The 20,804-nt window shown below is 55.1% G+C and overlaps 1 protein-coding gene across 2 annotated transcripts; it reads right to left on the minus strand.

Moving 5' to 3' along the window:
* Positions 1-1,008: 1,008 nt before the first annotated feature.
* Positions 1,009-14,163, minus strand: INSYN1 (inhibitory synaptic factor 1). 2 transcript variants are annotated; one of them, XM_012475929.3, is made up of 3 exons: positions 13,895-14,163; positions 12,765-13,490; positions 1,009-3,013 (listed from the first exon to the last, which is right to left on the minus strand). In XM_012475929.3, exons 2-3 carry the CDS (start codon positions 12,918-12,920, stop codon positions 2,288-2,290), a joined length of 882 nt encoding a protein of 293 aa, XP_012331352.1. In that variant the 5' UTR covers positions 12,921-13,490; positions 13,895-14,163; the 3' UTR covers positions 1,009-2,287. The 2 variants fall into 2 exon arrangements, with proteins under 2 accessions (XP_012331352.1, XP_064238476.1); XM_064382406.1 differs by lacking the exon at positions 13,895-14,163 and having other exon boundaries at positions 1,009-2,847; positions 2,939-3,013; positions 12,765-12,779.
* Between the last annotated feature and the right edge of the window lie 6,641 nt (positions 14,164-20,804).

Raw genomic sequence — 20,804 nt, forward strand, 5'->3', positions numbered from 1 at the left:
TGGCTGCACCCTGGCTAACTCTTTAGGGCTCCGATCTCACCATGAGCTTGAGGAACAAGCCCCACAGTGCAGAGCCTCCTCGGTCGGTCAGTCTTGTCCAGATCCTATCCCCTGCAACTGCTCCAGACTGGCCTGCACAAAAAAATCTCACTGTCTGCCCACGGCCAGGGCTGGATAGCACCTCCTCAGGCAGGGGCAGTGGGTGCTGCCAGGCCTGCTGGTCAGGCCGCCTCTGGACAGACGCTGAGGGGCTGTAAACCTGCCTTCATTGAAATGTGCAGCAGGGAGGACCCCAGGGAATGATGTCCTTGCTGTGCCGCCAGCCCTACCTCCCTGCTCTGAGCAAGGGGCTGTGAATTAAGCTGCAGTCCACTTCTGACCTCGAGCTACTGCGAGGGACCAAGCAATGCAGTGTCTGCCACGCAGGGGTGGCTCCCAGTTGGACAGGAGTGTCTTCTTTGGCCATCCCACTCAAGGCCCCTGTGCCCCGGAAATCACTGGCCATCTGGGTTGGGGCCACCCTGAACACAGGCATGTCCAGTGCCTTCAGTGTGTCAAGTGCTTTCACAGTCACCATCTTGCTGGAGCCCCGCAGCAGCCGGTGAGGTAGGTGAAGACTACTAGACCCATTATATAGAGGAGGTAGATAGGCTCAGAGAGGCAAATGGACTTGCCCAAGGTCACACAGCTGCTAGCTAGCAGAGCCAGGCACAGCCTGGAAACCACTTATTCATGGGGGCAGAGTAGCACAAGCTTTGTGGCAGGTACCGAACTACTCTAAACCCCAGTCACCTCACTTGAAAAATGGGGATGGGCTGGGGCATGGTGGTTCATACCTGTCATCCCAGCACTTTGGGAGGCTGAGGTTGATGGATCACTTGAGGTCAGGAGTTCAAGACCAGCCTGGCCAACATGGTGAAACTTCGTCTCTACTGAAAATACAAAAATTAGCCAGGTGTGGTGGTGCACACCTGTAGTCCCAGCTACTCCGGAGGCTGAGGTAGGAGAATTGCTTGAACCCGGGAGGCAGAGGTTGCAGTGAGCCGAGATAGCCCCACTGCACTCTAGCCTAGGTGACAGAGTGAGACTCCATCTCAAAAAAAAAAGAAAAAGAAAAAGGAAAAAGGAAAATGAGGATAATAGTTCCTGCCTTGTTGGGTGATTGTGGTGATTAAATGAGATGATGCTATAAAAATGTATTCGGCATAGAAGTAGCACAGAGACCTGCTCATTAAATGTGAGCAACATAATTGTGATTATTTTCCCAAAGATATTCAGATGCTGTCGCTGTGCCAGCCACGCCCCAGATGAAGCCCTGGGGCCTCTAGGCTGTAACCTTGTCTTTGTTCAGGACCTGCTGAGGGGGCTCCGGGGCTGGGGGTGGAGAGGTGGGCACAGAGTGGGACCACTGGACTCCTTTCTGAGAATGCCCACCTGCTGAAGGTGGCCAGGAGCCTGTCTATGGCCCTAATTTGTAGCCCCATGGAAGTGGCTGCCTACTTCCTCACACAGAGCTCAGGTCTGCTTAGGGCCACGCTGGCTGAGGCTTTGCCCTGAGTCTTTGGTCTTGGTCTCAGGACCAGGCTGAGAATGGGAGCTGAAAGGATAGGGAGGGGTCCAGACCCTCCAAACAAACCCCTGCCCAGCCCAGGTGATCCTCTAGGCTCTGTGGATGCTCAGCGACCCAGCATGGAGGCCAGCTTGCCATGCCCCTATGTCCCAGGCAACCCTAAGATGGAAGGGGGTGAGGCAGGGTTGTGTATACCCAGGTAAATCTGCCTTGGAGTAGAAGGATGGCGGGTGCAAGTGATGCAGGGTGTAGCCAGAGTGATGCCACCCCCAGGCCCCGAGTCCTGCAGTCTCTAAACCAGCCCGACTATGAGCCCCAGCCTAAAGGGACACCACTCCTTTTAGAGCCCACCTCTTGCTGGGGAGTCCCCTCCAGCACATGGCCCTGGCCAGCAGCCAGACTCCACCACGGAGTTCAGGGGCTAGCAAGGGGAGGACCAGACCTCCCGTCAGATTTACATACTTTCAGACACCCACTTCAGGAGCCCGGCAATGAGAAGGGAGGGAGGGAGGAAGGGCAGTCCTGGTCACACTTCCTGGGACCTAGGAGGCCAGTGGGCATCTTCGTGTCTACGAGGAGCTCTGTGAAAGCTATGGGGCCTGTGGGGCCGGATCCTTAGTGTTTTTAAATTTTATTATGACTTCATTTGTTTAAATATATATATATATATGTATTTATAGCTCTATATGCCCACCACCCCCGGCCCCTCCCCAGCCCCTAGTCTTTCCCCCTGGCTTTCTGTCTAGTGGCCGTGTAGGGCAGCACAGTCTGTGTGCTCTTGTCTGACACTGTCTGGGTGCTGCTGTTCCTTGTGACCCTTCGAGTCTGTTCGGGGGCCAAGGCAGAGCCTGAGCGGCGGCTGGTCAGTGGAGAGCGCCGTGACTTGTAGGGGGCTGGGGAAGGCTTGTGGGGGCCTGCATGGGCCTCTGTATGGACAGGCTCGGGGGGCAAGCCCACCTCCTCCTCCTCGGCCTCCTGCTCACCGTCCCCCTCCTCATCGTCACAGCACAGAGCATGGTAGAGCACTTTGTCACTGAACCGCACCCTCTCCCGCGTCCCTGGGGTCCGCTGGGGCAGCTGGCTCTTCACCATGGGGCCAGCGCCGAAGGCCTCCTCGCTGGAGGAGTCTGGGGTCTCCACGCGTGGTCCATTGGGGATGGGCGTGCCACCATTCATGAGGCGGTAGTCAGGGCCAGCCCCTGGCCGAGTTGACTCAGGACCGTCCACGGAGTCCGAGGGGGTAGAGACGTCCAGGAAGGAGCAGAACTCCCAGCTGTCTGAGAGGATATCGGCTGTCATGAAGTCCAGGTGGCCCAGGTCAAAGGGGCCGCCCACGCCCGCCTTGTCACTGCTAGAGGTGCTGCTCACAGTGGCCGTGGTCCAGTCGTCCGGCTCCAGTTCAAAGTCGAAGTCTGAGGTTAGCTTATCGATCTGGCTCACCACCTGACCAGGGAAGGGGAGAGGAGATGAGAGGGGCCGGGGGGTGGTTCTTGCGTCAGCCAGGTATGAGTGTGTCTCTGCCCTGTCCCTGTAGACCCCCTGGCTGGCGAGCATACCAGACAGGGGAGAGCCTGTGGGACAGTGACTGGCCTGGAGGTCATAGGTTTGTTTGCCCTGTGGAGGGCCCAAGTCAGACCAGGCTGGACAGAGCAGGTTCCAGCCCTTTCCAAAGGTCTGTTTAGCACTGTTTAGTTCCTGGGGGAGAGGGAACCGCTTTCCAGCCCTGCACACCATCCTTTCACTCACCCCTGTCTCTCAAACACAGCACCTGCTCTGGGGGGCAGCCCTGGTGATCAGGGACTAATCCTCCTTAGTTTGAGAGGGGGCCATTTCAGAGGAGCTGAGGACCTCCAGCAAGCCCATTCCACAAAGAGCTAAGCAGCCCACACACCCTCAGAGAAGAAATACTGTGCATGATCACAAGGAAGACCCCATGTGGGCTTTCTAAAGCATCCTGGACCAGTCCTTGCAGCTGGCCGGTGACTGTCGCCCCTGGGTCTCCACCATCCGTCAGGGCAAGAACACCAGGTGAACAGCACTGGCTGGCTAGGTCCTCCCACCCCTGCCCCCATCTCCCAGAGCCTCCTCATTCCTTCCCCTTCTCTGCCCACTGACAAGTGGAGATCAATCCTGGCTTGTCGGGAGAAGGAATAAAGCAAGCATTATTTGATAAGCAATAAAGAAGCCATCTATTCTGGGCCCAGAGCTGCTTGTTCAATGCACTCGGGGGCAGCTCCGCTGCGGAGGTCGCTGCACCCCCCTGCCTCGCATAAAGCGCAACCCTCGGCGTCTAAACAGGTGGCCCTGCCTCGGGAGACTCCCTCACCTGGGTGGCCACTGTCAGCACATAAATCAGGGAGGAAGACAGTGGGGGAAAGAGGGAGATCCAGTCAGAGACACAGAGACAGGAGAAGGGAGAGAGAAGATTCCAACCAAAAACAAAACAGAAAAACAATGAAAGCAAAGCAGGGAGCCCAAGTCAGAGTGACAAAGACCAAGAGATCCACAGTGAGTCATCCAGACCAGAGTCCGGCCCGCGGCGCCGCTCCAGCGCTCTTCACCTGGGGTCAGGACAGACAATTAATTAATTAACTCATTAAGTCCTTAATTCAACAAACATTTGCTGAGGACTGCTGCTGTCCAGGGATGTGCTAGGTATTTTGGCAAGGAATGGGGGTAGTGAGTGCCCCAAAATGAGAGGAAAGCAAGGACAGAAGTGATGGCCAGAGTGCCTTGGGCCGGTGGGAAGACGACTTGGTCAGGTGTCAGGGGCTGGATGTGGGAGACCTGGTCAACTGTTTTTCCTCTCTCGGTCTCAGCTGGTCTGTCTGTAAGCGGAGAGGGCGGGTGAACTAGGTTATTTCCAAGGTTCCTTCCATGTCTGAGATTCTAGGACTCTGTTCATAGGAATGACTTGGAGAAGCTGCTTGGGTGCTGGTGCCCAGGGATGGCCCCTCAACCATGGCTCAGGCCAGGAGTGGGGAAACCGCTTGGCTAAGGCCTCCAGAAGAGCTGGAGGAATCAGGACATCTGGATTCCAGACTTAGCTTGGACCTTGTTCTGTGTGTCTCTGGGCAGGTCACAGAACCTCTCTGGACCTCAGCTTCATTCACCGCCAAGTGGGTAAGACAATGCCAGCCAACCTACGAGAGCTTCACAAGCAACAGTGAGAAGGGCAGCAAAAGGGCTCTGCGGAGCACTGGGGATGAAAGTGACACCAGCTCCCTTCTCTGAGCACCTCCCATGCACTGTGCTTTCGAGGGCTCACCCCCACCCATGAGATCATTATCTCCTGTGTTTACAGGTGAGGAGTCTGGAGCTCTAGTCTCTGGAAAGCTGAGATCCTCCCCTCTCCAAAAGCCCCCTGCAAAACTGCACACCGTCATGAGGTGTACAGTTGCTGTGACTGCTGGGCTTGGGCTGGCGGTGGGGACAGGGCCCCACCTCCAATCTGGCTACTTCTTCTTATGCTTCTCCCAGGAAGACACCTTCCTGCACCAAAGGAACCTCAGAGAACCTCCCATCCCCCAGAAGCCCTTGCTCAACCCAAGCTCCATCTAAGGGCTGGTAGGAGTCCTGGCCTAGGGTAGGGGCCCTCAGACTTGAGTGTGCCTCAGCTCACTCTCCAGAGTTTCTGGTTCTGCAGCTCTAGGGTGGGGCTGGAGAAGGTACCTAGCTAACGTGCCTCCAGGCACAGCTGCTGCTGCTGGTCCAGAGACAGGCTTTGAAAACCACTAGCCTACGGCACTGCAGGATTTAAGCTGGGTGAAGACCACCAAGTCAAGGCATTGTTGGCCTCAGGAGAGGCCCGGCCACCTCTGGGGCAGCTACGTCCTCAAATGAGACTCTCCCGATGAAGCCAGAGCTGTGGCTTTTGCTGCTGACTGAGGGCGGGGGAGAATGCCAGTGGGAATTGGAGTTGCATGACTTGGCTGTGACCTCACAGGGTCAGCTGAGGCCAGGCTGGGCCCAGAAGCTGGATATCCTGATGCTTAGTGAGAATGCGCACCATCGGGCCTCAGGCCCAGCAGCAGGGAAGATCCAGGGTGCACGTGGCAGGACTCCAAGCCTTCAGGCTGGAAGACTCCCCAACCCAAGACGCCCTTCCTCTTCTGTATTAGTGCACCCCTCTCTGGTTCCAACCTGGGGGCATGGAGAAAAGAGAAAGAGGGAGGCCTGCCACCTCTTGGCTGAGACTTTAGGCAGATGATTATCCCTCTCTGGGGCTTGATTTCCTGTCCTGTAAAAGGAAGTAACACTCCCCTCCACACCCAGGGTGAAGAAAATTTAACAGATATGAATGTGTTTTACATTGCAGAGTCAAGATAGCTAAACACTAAAGAACCTGGGCTCTGGAGCCAGATGTGGGGTCCAACCCTGGCTTCACTGCTTACCAGCTGTGTGCCCTTGGCCAAGTTACTCAACGTCTCTGTGCCTAAGTTTCATCATCAAAGGAGAATTCTAGTAATACCTACTTGATAGGGCTGTAATGAGGATTTAGTGACTTAATGCACTTTGGACAGCATATGGAACAAAGCAGACTACCAACATCCACAACGCCCCGTTGGGTGCTAACACGTGACCGTGCCCCGGCTCAGGCTCAAGAGCGGTGGGAATTACTTCTGCACCAAAGGAATGACCCTCTGATGTGGGTCCAGTGCCTGTGGCAGAATTTCCAGTGCCTGTGGCAGAATAATGGGACATGCTGGGTGTTTCAAAACCTAGCACATGGACAGTACTTATTTTGCCCGAAGTAGGGCTGTCCCCAGAAAGAATAGAACCAGCAGAGGTTCTAAAAGCCAACTGGCTATGAGGCCCACAGGCAATCTGACCCAGTCTATTAGGTGAGACAGGTCACAGCACTCGATGAATGACAGGGAGGATGTGAAACGGAAGCCGTGCGCCCGAGAGTACGCAGCTTCTCTGTCGGGGACGTGGGTCAGTCCACAACCCCACTGCCCTTCCCTGGTACATGGTTTCTTGGGCCAATGTGAGGGCAGGTGTGGAGCAGGCCCTGCACTACCTGCCTCTCTGCTTTGGATGTCTTAAAATCTGTGATTTCTCCCTGAGATTTAATAATCATTTTGCCTACATGTAATTTGGGATTGTCTTGGAGTGCACGGAAATAATTATATACACAGAAGGAAAGAGAGGGGGAGGGAGAGAGTGGAGAAAGAAATGGAACCACAAAATCACAGAATCATACAACCTCCCAGCCAGAAGGGACTGCAGGCATGGTTGAGTTCACCTGTCTCAATGTGCTTGCTGGTGAGGACAATGAGGCAGAGACTGGAAGGAGCTGAGCTGAGACCAGAGAGTGAGTCTCGATGACTGGGCATTGCACCTTAAGACCAAGAATGACCCGCTATGGGGAGACCAAGAGGGACCCCTAGAGAGCAAGGGCAGGACTGAAGGCTATGACAGAAACTGCAAGCCTTGTGTCAAAGGTGTCCCCAACCTCTGTCCTGGTCACAGCCTTAGAGCCCCCGGCTGAAAAACTGCACCCATCTAGTCTTCCCACTGATAGCAACTTCCTGCCCAGCTCTGGCTCCATGCTGCACCTAGGGAACTTTCTCATCGGCCAACAGGACCATGTTACCCCTCTGCTTCCAGCCCTTCCATGCTCCCCAAAATCCTAAGCCTCCCAAACATAACTCCCTACCCACCCCCTTTCCTCTCCAGCAAGCAGCACCCTGCCAGGCCTGCCTCCTCACCACCCCTACACGCTCCACCAAGCTCACTTCTGCCTCTGGGCCTCACCTGACACGCCCTCCCTCCTTTCCTACTTACTCTGTCATCACTTCGAGAAGGAAGCCTTCCCCTATCCCCAGCTGAGGTCGGGTTCCCTATGAAAGACTCTCAAAGCACCCTGCACCTCTCCTTAAAATGTTATACATTATTTATTGCTGCTACAATTGTGCACGTATATGTTATAATGTGGTTGACGTCCGTCCCCCCACTAGACAGTAAACCCCATGAGGAGTGGGACTGGGTCTCTTTGCTCACTGCTATATCCCCTGCTTGGCACAGGGATCGGCACATTCTGCAAACACAGCTGTTGGATGAGGGATGAGTTTTGAGACAGATGGCTTAATAAAAACTGCTGGGGGCTTCTTTTCTGAGGAAGAGGTCCATAGACCTGGACAACCCCATATTGCCAGACCCAACCCTCTCTCCAGCCCTGGCTGAGCCCCCTCTCCAAGGGAAGTCAGATTCCATCTAGTCATTTCTGTGTTCCTTAAGGCCCTAGAGCCAGGACTGAGGACCTGGAGTCCCAGAACCAGCATCCTGTACCCCATGGATTCCCTGCCACACCCCCCACCCTGCCCTACCTCCCCTCCCCTGACAAGCTGCCACCTCCTTCCCTCTCTCCCAGCTCCCCAAGGCAGCTGGTTACATAACTGGGGATTCTGCATTATTTATGACCACTGATTATTTTTTAATTCTGTGATTACGTTATTATCTTCCTGGGGGGGCTGTGGAGTTGAGCGGGGAGAGCGAGCTGACCATGATTCATGGCTCTCATCCTGCAATTTGGCTTAATTGGCCAGGGAGCTTCAGTAAATCTGTCCGGAGGAGGAGAAGGCAAAGGGAAAAGGGAGGAAAGGAAGGCGTGAACAAAAATAATAAGAAAAAAATTCGCGCAATTCTTGCTGAGCTGCGGGTGATGGAGCTGACCCACTTTGGCACAGCTCCGTGGTCCCCAGCCTCTCCTGCTCCAGCTGCTTCCTGGCTGGGCCACATTTATTTCACACTTGCACGGCCTGTGGCTTTCCCTGCCACCTTCAGACAAAGGCCCTTGCTGATGGGGCTGCACAATGGAATGGCCAGGAAACAGAATGCCAGGATGCCTGCTTCCTAGGCAAACCCGGTGGGGGAATCCTCCAAGGCCACCCCAGGCTGGGAAAAGGTTGTGGCAACCCCTCCATCCTCCTGAGGTGTTCAGGCCAGGGTGGGCAACTGTGCCCTTAGTTATATCCCACCCAAGAGTCACTGATGATGTGGAAGACACAGATGGTGTTAATGCAAGGATCAAAATTGAGCCTCCATGTTGAGTGACACCTCAGGGAGGGGAAAACCAAGGAGGAGGAGGCCAAGCACGTACTCAAGGTAAGTTCAATACCCTGCCCTTGGGAGCTTCTGGTGGGTGGGTAATGGGGGAGCAGTGGGGAGGCAGGTTCCCACCCGGAAACATGACCAGCAGATTCCTGGAGAGTGGGATTCCCACTGAGAACGAATCCAAATTCCACGCCATGCTCTGCATGGCTTGATGGAATCTGACTCCCTGCTCCCTCTTTGACCTTTCCTCTGCTCTTCTCCTTGTTCACTGCCCTCCAGCTGCTCCAGCTTCCTCACGGAACCTGAATATGCCAAGCACACTTCCTCCTGAAGACCTTGGCACCAGCTGCGCCCTCAGCCTGGAATGCTCTTCCCCTAGATAGCCATGCGACTGGTATCCTCGCTTCTGTGGGGTCTCTGTTCAAAGGGCACCTTATTGGAGACCCCCTTCCTGCCCCCATCCCTGTCACTCTCTATTCGATTTCCCCCCTGGCAGGAAGTGAGACTGCCGACTGCAGAAGAAACTAAGGAGCCCCAGCCAGGAGGCCAGGACATGGTCCTGCCCTCCCTGGTCATAGCTAAGAAGCTGACGTGATTCCAGAAAACAAGGCCATACGTGGAGCTGAGGAGCAGGCCAGTGCTAGCATAATTCATTAAAAACATCTCACAGATACAGAGTGAGCTTCATGCCCATCATTGTGCTAAGTGCTTTATATATGTCTCATTGAATTCTCACAACGACCCTGGGGTGGGGGTAGGGGAGGAGGCATAAAATGTAGTCTCCCCATGTTTACAGACAGAAAAACAGAAGCACAGAGAGGTAAAGTAACTTTTGCAAGTTCACACATTTCGGGAGAGGGTGGAGCTTGAAACTGAACTACAGGCATCTAGCTGCAGAGCCCCTGAGCTGTTTGCATCTCTAAATTAAGATCTACAGAACTTTGAGGAGTTTAGAGAGCCTGCTGGGACTGGCCCAGTATCTTGGAGTATTGGGGAGCCTGGGAGAGATAAGGGCTAATTAATGATTGACCGTCATATCCCTCTGCAGCACAATTTTAGCTTTCAAAGCACTTTTACATTCCTCACCTCACTTAATCCTTTAAAAGACTTTCCCCACCTATGGAATAGAACTTGCTCATCACCCAGGGAGCCAGTGGCAGAGCTATGGCAGGGGTTTGAGAGGGCGAGGGAGGTGTGGGAGAGGGAACTCTAACTCCTCTAGAAGAGTGAGTAGGTATTGACCCCCACCCCCCGCCGCCACTGCATGCCAAGCCCCCGATAAATCCTTGTAAGGTCAGCGTGCAGTGCAAATCACCACATCCCAATTTCAGAGATGAGCAAACTGAGGCTGGGGGACTTGAGAAGGAAGTGGTTTGGTGTCACTCATCTTTCAGTGAATTTCAGGCTGTAAGCTCAAGAGGATGAGGAGGGTCTGCCATGATCAGTGGCATGGGGGTGCTGGGGAGGGGGAGCAGCAGAAAGAGGAGGAAGATGGCCGAGGGGAAAAAAGCTAAGCCCTTCTACTCCGCTGGACTTGTTCCCTCATCAAGCATCTGTGCAGCCCCCATCCCCAACAGTCTTGTATGTGACTTTCATCTCCACTTCTAAGTGCTTTGCCTGAAACAAGAACCCAGTTGGTGGGCTCTAAGCTGGTGCTGCCCAGGCCATGGGGTGATTTGAGGGAACAAGTGAGCGCCTCTCAACCTTGAGCCTACCCACGCCCCTGATGAAAAGATGCTACACAAAGGGACTGAGGAGAGCCAGGCAGATTCAGCTTTACAGCTCCCTTGAAGAACCAAGAGCCAAGACCACAGGTTCTAGAGAGCAGGGAGGTTCCAACCTTTTCTCCAAACCAGAGTGTGGCACCCCCACTTGGTAACCTGATCCCCCACAAATCCCATCTCACAGGGAGACAGTGATGGCATCTCTTCTTCTGCCTGGGCCTCCCAGAGCTTTATCTACCTTCCTCCACACTCCCCTCTGCCCGTCACCCTGTGTCTAGACCCCGCCTGGGGGATGAGAGAGTTTTGAGGCTTACCCAACCCCCCCAGCTGGGTGCCATTGGCAGCGGGCAGGCAGTGGCATACGGGGTAGGCTCTGGTTGCCGTAGCAACCTGCCAAAGTCTTGGGTGGAGGCACATGGCCTACAGGGTGTGTGGGGGGAGGGGACTCATTTTTCTCTGTCCTGGCTTAGGCCTCTGGGCTGCATAGCCTGTGAACCTGGAGCTCTACTGTTGGAAACACGGGGGTGGGTGAGTGTGAAAGGGAAGGAGAGGGCATCTAAAAGATCTGCAAATAAATCCGAGAGCTATTGCATCACAGATGAGCATCAGGGATCATCTCTGGAAGGCCCTTGTCAAAATGCAAAGAGATCGCCCAACAGCTCACCTGCTGAAACCCCAGAACAGGCATCAGGAACCCGAGTTCTAGGCTTACTTCTGCCACTGGTACGCTGTATGACCTTAGACAAGCCCCTATGGCTCTCTGGGCCTCAGTTTCTTCAATAGTAAATGGACACGGCTGGTCTGCATTACCTCTAAGACCCCTTCAAGCTCTGGGAGGGTATGCGGAGGGGAGAGGGAACGCAGGTTCCTGGAAGATGCCCAGTTGGGAAAAGGCTGGGAGTTGTAGCAAAGTTGACTCCCAGGCTTAGTCAATTCTGGCTCTTTGTAGCTACCTGCCAGGGCATAGGTCCCATGTCCCTGGCCAAGACTGAGACTTTGAACAGTTCCCATGGCCCTGATCTAAAATAAGATGGGGGTGGGGGGAGACAGTAGTGCCTTGGACCCAAGAGGTTGGAGGAGGAGGGGTTGCTCAGGGGCATCTGGCCTTTGACCTCCAAATTGTACTGTCCAAAGATGTGCAACCCAGACTATGGCCAGCCCAATCCATGGGCAGAAGTGCCACCAACTCAGTCTGCCCAAAGCAGCAGCCATTCACACCTTCTGAGATGGGATTTCCTGGCAGGCTCCCTGAGGCTGACCCTGGACAGCTCCTGTCCTGATATCTCTATACCCACCACCTACCCCATTCTGAACACAGTACCCTTCAAGCAACCCCTGCTCCTTGGCTCTCAGGCCAGGCTAGAATGCCACTTTGCCAGCCTGGAGTTGGTACCTACCATCACCCCACCTCTCCAGCCTTCCTAGATCCCCTATCCTCCCTGCACAGCTGGCCAAGGAGAGCCTGAGCCCATAACTCCAGCTCAATCACTCTCCCTGCATCTCTGCAGGGGCCCTGGTTACAAGGAGTTGAAATTTGCCTAAAGCCCACCTGGCTGGTATAATGGCACCCAGCGGGCAAATTCAGGCTAGCGGCTCAGAACGCTGGTCATGCATTTTGGACTCGAACGCAGCCCAGGGGGCAGGGCCGAGGACATGTGTACCTCATTACCCCAGCGATGTGAGAAGCAGTAATTAAACCCGGCTCCACTTAAAAAGACAGAGAGGGACACACACATCCCAGCATTCTCAGTGGCTTTTCAGCCTTGGCAAAAAATATTCAGAACAGTGGGATGAAGATGCTCATCCCCTTAGAGAAGATTCCTGCCTCTGCCAAAATATGCAAGGAACTCTGCTACCGACTACAGCACCCCCAACCCCATTCTTATCGCGGGACAAAGAGGACACAGCTGGCTGAAATTTTTCTAAGATCAAGGGTTCTCAGTATCTGTGTGATTTCTGGAGATATGCTTTGAGCTGGGCCCCGAGCAGTGGGAACCACCTCAGCACTCTCCCAGGGCCCTTTGTGCCCATGTCAGAGTCTTGGAGACAGATGTGGGGTCAAGGGTCAGCTTAGGTCCCAGAAGGGTGTCTTCCATACTAAGAAGCTGTAGTGGGATTCAGTCCTTACTGGCCATCTTGGCAGCCCTGCATGCTCACCCAGAGCTCCAGGCCCACTGACATGCTGCTCAAGCAACCTCTGTAACACCAAGGCCCCTCCAGGCTTGTGGTCTGATGAGATTTTTAGCAAAGCAGATTTGGGGAAAGGAGAGCAAGGAGAAAGGAGGTCCCCAGTAGAGCCACACATGTGCATGCAGCTTTGCACACTCCAACACATGTGTGAGTACGTTTTTGCGCCAAGCCCAGGAAGGCTGGCCTGGGGTCTGTCTGGTCCCTGCTCACCCCTCACTTACCTCCCTCAGCTCCTTGGCCACCTCCTTGAGCTCGCGAAGGATGCCCTCAAGCTGCCCGATGACCATCTTCATGCGCTGTCGAATCCGCTCCCGCTCACCACCACTGCTGGGGTCGTCACTGGGCTGCCCGAGGTCCGGGGCCCCCCGAATGTTCATCGTTTACCACGTGGCAGGAGGCCTGCCCATACTCCCCCCAGCTGGGCACACGCTGTGTCTGCCTCCACGGAGCCCCCGTCGTCGGCTGGGCAGAGCTCCACATCTTAACGGCCCCCCAGCCCACCCTGGCCCTGGGCGGCCCTCAACCAGCCCCTGCCCCCTGCCACCCCGCCTCCTCTGCCTCTGGGTGAGGAGTGGGACACCCAGAGGGAGACAGAGTCTGGCAGAGGGGGTCAAGGTGAGGACACAGGAGGGCAGGGGGAGGGACCTTGGGTCCCAGGAGTGGCCTCCAGGACTTGAAGTGCCTGTGGGTGTGCAGAGCTGATCTCTGCCTGAGCTTGAACAAAGAGGCAGGGGGATGACTCTGCAGGGACTAAGGGTAGGAGATGCCCTTGGGATGGGGGAAGGCAGCAGGGATCCCCTCACAACTCCTAGGCAGTTGCAAAGGCAGAGGTCTCTGGATGCAACTGACACCTGCAGAGGGATGGTGGCCAGGGTCTTCCAGATGTGGAGGGGGCTCCAGTTATGGGCAGCTCTGGGGAGGGAGCTGGATTGGAAGAGGGCAGCCCCCTGCGGAGAGAGCGAGCCTGGCGTCAGCCCTCCCAGGCTGCAGCACCAGCCGGCAATGCCGCTACCTCCCTCTTCTCGCCAGCCTGCATCCTTCCTAGCTGGAGATTTTTTTTCTTTGTGGGGAGGGGTGGTGGAGGCAGATGGTTTACAGCATAGCCCCTCCTCTAGAGGGAAAGGGAGGGAGCCCCCTGCTTTAGAAGCAGAAGTACTCAGCTTGCTATGGGGCACCCTGGTCGTAGCTCCCGCCCTCCCAACCCCCTAGCCAGGCCTGGCAAGGCTGGTTCACCAGAGGGCCTCTTCAGTCACCCATCCTCCCTCCTAGCGCCCCCAGGGTGCCCTCGTTCCCAGCAGACCCTCCCTCCCCCAGCCCCGCCTTCCCTCAGAACCCCCGCTCCTGGACTCACCGAGGGTGGGGGCACCGGCCTTCCCTCCAAGCAGCGTCGGGGGCCAAGCCCCAAGACGGGGTTGGGGGGCCCCCAAGGCTCCCTAGGGCGGGCTTCTCTCTCTGGACCCTTCTGCCCCTGGCCTCAGGGAGGTCCTCCGAGCCTTGGCCGGAGACATCTGGGCGGTGGGAGGGGGCGGGGCCTCCGCGCTCCAGGGAAGAGGGCAGGAAAAACCTTTCTCAAGCCTCTCCAGGCTCGGGGTCGGGAATGAGCGAGGGTTCGGCGGATTCCGGGCTCCGAGGCCACAGGTGACCGGGGCGCGAGGAGGCCGAGGAGACGCCGGGCCGGTCCCAGCGCGTGAGCCAAAGTCGGAGGGCTGGGAGGGCGCCGGGATCCCCTCAGCCCACGCCCGGCATTCCCCGGGCTCGGCCCCGTCCGGGATTAGCTCTGTCCAGTCCAGATCGGCCGGGTCCGGGTTCCGCTGGGGTCTGCCCTGCCCTACCCGGCCCGGAGTGAGCTGGCACCGCCGGGCGCCCGGGACGCGCTCAGCCCGGACCCAGAACGTCCGCGCCCCGGCACCCCCGGCGTCCAGAGCGGCTGCGAGGGTCCGCTCAGCCCAGCCCCGCGGTCGGCCCTGGGCGAGATCGCTCCCACGGCTCAGTTAACGTTCCGAATGGTCCGGAATCCGCCAGGTCCCTGGGGAGGGGCGGTGTCCGCCGCGGGGACCCCGTCCCCGCCGGGCCCAGCCGAGAGCGCGCGAAGCCGGGGGCCCGGCCGGGCTGGGTTCGGCGGCCCGGGCGCAGGCGGGAGCGGCGCCAGGCGGAGGAGAGGAGAGGAGGCGAGAAGAGGCGAGGGGAGGAGGCGCGGCGAGGGGAAGGGAGGGGAGGGGGCGCGCGGCGGGCCGGGCCGGGGCGCACCGAGCTCGCAGCCTCCGCTCGGCTCCGCTGCCTCCCGCCCGCTCGCTCTCGGCTCCCCACCTCGGCAGTCCCCGGGCGCCGGGTCGCCGCCGGTGGGGCAAACAGGCGCCGGGTCGGGGCTGGGCCTCCCTCCACCGCCTCGCCCTGCCCTGCCCCGCCGGGCTCCCGGGGCCTGGCCCGCTCCCCGAGCGCCGCGGCGCTGCGCCGCCCGCGCCCCGGCCGCCCCCGGCCCGCCCCGCCGCCCCCCGCCGGACTGGCCGCCCGGGCGGGCGCTGGCTCCCTTAAAGGCCCCCCGGCTCGCTCGGCTCCGCTCGCCTCAGCGCTGTCAGGGAAGGGGCCGGCCCGCCGCGCCGGGAGGGAGCTTTTAAAGCGACACACACGCCTCCCAGTCCCGAGGGCCGAGCGCGCGAGCCGGCGGGGGGTTGGGGGGGGGGGTTGTCTCGCCACGCAAGCGAAAGGGAAGGGTCTTACTGGCGGGGCTGGAGGCGGACTGACCGGACCCCAAGCCGGCTGACCTGGGGCGCGGAGGGGCAGCGTTATGGGGACTTAGTTCCTTTCCCACCTTTCTAGACACCCCCATTGCCCCTTCCCTTACTGCGCTGCCCCCAAGCTTCCCTTTAGGCTACGTTTCTCGCATCCAGACCCGCCCTTCTACCCACTACATAACTCAAACCCCCGACCCTCCCTGCCTGAAATTACATTAATTCAGAAAGCAGAATACTGCCAATCTTTCCTGAGCACTTACTGTGTGCCAGGCTCTGGGTGGGCAGGGCTGGGGGTTGGAGGCTGTCTTGGACACCCATCGTTTCCTTCAGCTATTCAACCACTGACTCATGAATTAGAGATCTTCTGGGTATCGGGCTCTGTGCTAGGCTCCGGGGCCACCGGAGCATGGAGCATTTCAGGAAGCTCACGGTTCCGAGACACTCCTGAGGCACAACAGAGGCAAGTTCTGGAAGCAGTGTTAACTTCGGGGTAGAGAAGTGTGTGTTGGGGGGTGGGGTGCAGCACAGGCCAGGGCCTAGCAGATTCTCCCAGGTAGGCAACCCCTGCGCTGAATCTCTAAGGAGGAGGAGTAGGAGTGACTGTCAGTGTGGGGGGTGGGGATCAGCACTCCAGGCAAGGAGGAGGGTGGGAGCAAGGGCTCCGGAGCAGAAACGGGAGGAGGGGAGTTTAAGTCAACTGTGGCCTTTTATATACCATTTTGGCTGCTCTGTGGAAAGTGGGTTAGAGGAAGACCAGACCACAGAGAGACTCAGAGACCATGCCCAGGAGCTTAGATTTTATCCCAGGCAGAGGGAGCTTTGACGTTGGGAGGAACCTGTGCCTGCTTGCCTTCTTAGGAGATCCCTCTGGGGCATTGTGGATGGTGGCTTTGTGGGGGTGCCACCGAGACAGAGCAGTTAGGATTCTGTTACAGGGCTGGCCGGGAGACAGTGGAGTCTGTGAATCTATGCTCACGACAGAGGCTGGGGCTTGAGAGTAATGTTTTGTTTGTTTTTTTGAACCATCGTTAGATGGGATGAGATGAACAGGGACACTGTGTAGAAATAACAAAACAGTACTTCCAGGCTGGAACCTGGGAAAAGAGTCCATGGGTGAGAGGGAGGAGTGGTTAGGAAGGAAGGAGAAGAACCAGAAAGTGGTTATGTAGGCCCGGGGGAAGGAGTTTAGGGGAAGCAAGTGCTCATCAGTGTCAAAGCTGCAGGGAGTGGCTGTGAGAGAAGGAACAGAAACCTTCCATTGGTTTTGGTACTCAGGAGGCCACAGGTGACATGGCAGGGGCAATTGATTTTGGAGGGTAGAAGGCGACAGGAGCCAAACTGTTGGGCCTCGAGGACTGTGTGCCCAACAGTGAGGAACAGGAGTGAGTACAGATGACATTTTCAAAAGTTCAGATGACAGGGAAGTAGAGATCTTGAACTAGAGGCAGAGGAGGGGGTCAAGGGAGGTGGGGCTAGATGGTGGTTTGAGGCTGTCCCATGGGGGGCTTGAATTCCAGAGACAGTGATGGTATTGTGGGTGCTAATGCTGTTCCTTGGTCTCTGAGTGACCTTCACAGGGGGCTGCTGGAGGAACTAACTCCTACTTCCTTGAGATTCAGCTCAGGGAATGACCTTTGGAGAACCAGAAGCTGTGAGGGTGGGAATCCGGCTGCCCTGGGTTGGGGAGAGGTTCTCCTGAGCGGGTGGATCTAGAGGGCCCACCAACCACTTTAAAGAAAAAAAAAACTGTAGCAAAATACAATACACATGACATAAAATTTACCATCGTAACCATTTGTAAGTGCATAGTTCAATGGCACTAAATACATTCACGTTGTTGTGTGACCATCACCACCACCCATCTCTAGAATCTTTTCATCATCCCAAACCGAAACTCTGTGATTAAGAGCTGATAGCAGCCACTATGTATGGAGCACCTACCAGGCACCAGGCACTGGGCCAAGTACTTCCACGTGCATTATCTTATTCCATCTCACAGTGACTTTCCATCACCCCTCCTCCATCCAGCCCCTGGCAACCACCATTCTACCTTCTGTCTTGGTGACTCTGACTACTCTAGGTACCTCATAGAAGTGGAATCATACAGTCTCACCAATCACTTTGGTGGAAGCAGTGATGCTAAGGAACAGCTGAGATCCAAAATGGGCTGAGCCTGAAAAAAAAAATGAGTTTCTAGTCTTAGGTCCAGGGAATCATCCGCCCTCATCCAGGATGAGTGAGACGTGTTTGAGCTGGCAAGTTTAGGAGACAGTGAGCTTGATTGGAGAGGGTGGACCATGACTGCTTAATACCTAATTGATCTTGGGTCTCATTAATAGAAGCACAGTGTTTTGAAAAAGGGAGGTGACATTTCTTCTCTCATTTGTGTGGATCCAACCATGCCTAGCACCTCAATTCATTGGGTGTGTCCATAGGAGGGCAGCCAGGTAGAAGAGGGGAGGAGACTGGTGTACATATCCTGTGAAGAATGGTAGGGCTGATCAGGGCAGGCTAGAGAAGGGGAGACTCAGGAAAAGAGGTTTCTGATTGTAAATTTCCAAAGAGCTGTCACAGGTGACAGATGAGAAGGAATAGATAGTATCTGGGTGGTGCTCAGACCTGCCTTCATTAGTGTTTAGGGGTTGATCCATCTTCTCCTCCACCCAACCTCCATGGCCACCTGTCTAGATATCCCATTCTTTAGATCTCTGCTTATTCACACCCAACCCCCACCCCCTAGGCAGCCTTCCCTAATGCTTTAGTCTACAGAGAGAAATAGAAGCATTATTTTTGCCCTTAACCAAATACTTCCCAGGACATTCATTGAATGTGCTAGCTGTGTGACCTTGAGCAAGTCACTTAACCTCTCTGAACAAGGATGGGAGCCTATAAACATTTTAATTGTTTCTTGCATTGGCTCTCTTGCCAAAAAAAGGGGGGAGGGGAGGATGTATTTCACCATCTCTCTGATTCACAAAATTTAGGATAGTAATATTATCTACTATCTAGGGTCATTGTGAGCGTGGAATGAGATAATGCATGTGGAAGTGCTTGGCTCAGTGCCTGGCACCTGGGAGGTGCTCTGTAAATGGTAGCTGCTGATAGCAGCTCTTATTCACGGCTTCACGTCTGTAAGCCTTATTTCCTCGTGAGTCTGTGAACTCCTCATGATGGGTCTGTGTGTGTCTGCCCTGTCTCTCACATGGACCAGTGCAGTAGACAGTAGGCAGGGATTTTTACCGCTCTTGCCTGTTTTCCACCATCCAGTTCTAGCATTCCTTTCCTTAGGGAAACTCCCTGCTGTCATCACATAATCCTAGTAGGTTGTCAGTTAAAGTGCCCACTACTCCCACCCATCCCTATCCCGCTGCCACTAAGTGGGCATGTGACCCAGACTGTACCAACCATGGAACCCCATCCTCCAGCAACAGTGATTGGTCCAAGGGGTGGGCACATAACCCAAGCAGGACCAATCAGATTCTTTCCCTGGGATTGATACGTGGATGCTGGGAGGAAGAAGCCTTCTTCCTAGTGGGTTGCAAAGCTGGATGCTATGGCCCAAAGCTGCTGACAAGCCATCTTTCCCACTCAATCTAGGAAACCAAGCAAGGCAGTAGAGAGGAGAGGAGTTTAGAGAGCATGCAAGCAGCATTGAATCCCAATTTGGTTCTCATGGCCTTCACTCCTGCCATTCTTCTTTCAGTCCTGTGAGCTACAACAACATTCTACCCCTCTATAAGAGCTAATAAATTCCTCATATTGCTCCAGCTCGTTTGGCGGGGTCTCTGTCTCATGTAACCCACAGGAGCCTGACAGATGCACTCAGGAAATACTAAATGAGCCGACTAAATGATTGCCTGAGTAATTGGGTTCCCAGATGGACTAAGATGGCTCCAAATCCTGAAGTCAGAGGGTTGGGACCTGCTGCCCTGTGGCCATGGAGGGGAAGTGGGGGCATTTGAGAGATTATTGCATCAGGCCAACTTGGATTTGGACCCCAGCTTTGCCATTTGCTAGCTGTGTGATCTCAGGCAAGTTACTTGCCCTCTCTGAACTTGAGATTCTTTGTCAATAAAACAGGCAATGTAATAGTGACTGCCTAGGGTTTCTTTGAGGATGGAATGAGATAAGGAGCAAGAAGCATCAAGCACAGTGCCTGGGGTTGGGGGGTGAGGGAGCAGGAGTTGGAAGAATGGTAAAACATGGTAACTGTTTTTATTTAGACTTGCAATCTACTCTGTCCAATAGCACAAGACTGATATTGGCATGCCACAAAGGAGAGAGCAAGGAATCAAGCTGGATTCTCAGAAGCAATGGATCCTGGCACCAGGGAAGCAGTGCCAGGGTGAGAGTCTAACACTTAGGCGGTAGAGTCGGAATGATAGGGCTCAAATGCCAGCTTTTCATTAATCACGTGACTCATTTAATCTTCCCAAGCCTAAATTTCCGCTTCTGTAAATACTTCCCTGGTAGTTGTCCTGAGCACTAAATAAAACAGTCCATGTAACATGTTCAGCACTTAGTAGGCATTTGATAAATATTACCTATTATTATTGACATAGGGGCTTACAGCAATTTTCTGAACACAGAGGTTAGGGTGAGTGGATAGCATCAGAGGCAAACTTTTCACGAGAAAGTCCCCAAATAAAGGAGTTATAGAGAATCATATCTGAATTGCTAACAAAAACCCATTTCAGAATGACAGGGGGACATATCTCCTGTGGCTGGACAGTGATGGGGTTCACGTTGGGAAAGCCATGTCTGAGGACATTTCTGTCATCTTTCTGCCCACGATAATCTCCCCAGCTGAGTCAAGTTTCTCAAGAGTTTTCTACACTGACTGCTTCCACTTCCTCACTTCCCACTCACTTCTCAAACCTTGTAACCCGTGCCTGCTGTCACTGCATTGCTAGAATCACCCTTACTGTGCAGGACATTATCCTCACTGAGACCAGCAGACACATTTCTTCTCCTATTCAAGGCAGTGGCCTAGTAGGACCTGACCCTGCTGAGTTTGTCCTGCTTCCAGGACCCCTCTCCTGTGTGGCCTCATGACTCCTTTCTCTCCTGACTCTCTTCCTGCCTCTCTGGCTGCTGCTTCTCAGTTGGCTTCACGTGTTCATCTTCTTTCTCTGGCCCTTTAAAAGTTAAGTAATTGGGGGCCGGGCGCGGTGGCTCAAGCCTGTAATCCCAGCACTTTGGGAGGCCGAGGTGGGTGGATCACGAGGTCAAGAGATCAAGACCATCCTGGTCAACATGGTGAAACCCCGTCTCTACTAAAAATACAAAAATTAGTTGGGCATGGTGGCGCGTGCCTGTAATCCCAGCTACTCAAGAGGCTGAGGCAGGAGAATTGCCTGAACCCAGGAGGCGGAGGTTGTGGTGAGCCGAGATCGCACCATTGCACTCCAGCCTGGGTAACAAGAGTGAAACTCCATCTCAAAAAAAACAAAAAAAAAAACAAAAAAAAAGTTAAGTAATTGGGATTCTCATCTAGACTCTCTTCTCACTCCATACACCTTCCCTAAA

This window comes from Aotus nancymaae, unplaced genomic scaffold, assembly GCF_030222135.1.
Source record: "Aotus nancymaae isolate 86718 unplaced genomic scaffold, 86718_ANA_hifiasm-v0.15.2.pri h1tg000003l, whole genome shotgun sequence".
Lineage (NCBI taxonomy): Eukaryota > Metazoa > Chordata > Mammalia > Primates > Aotidae > Aotus > Aotus nancymaae.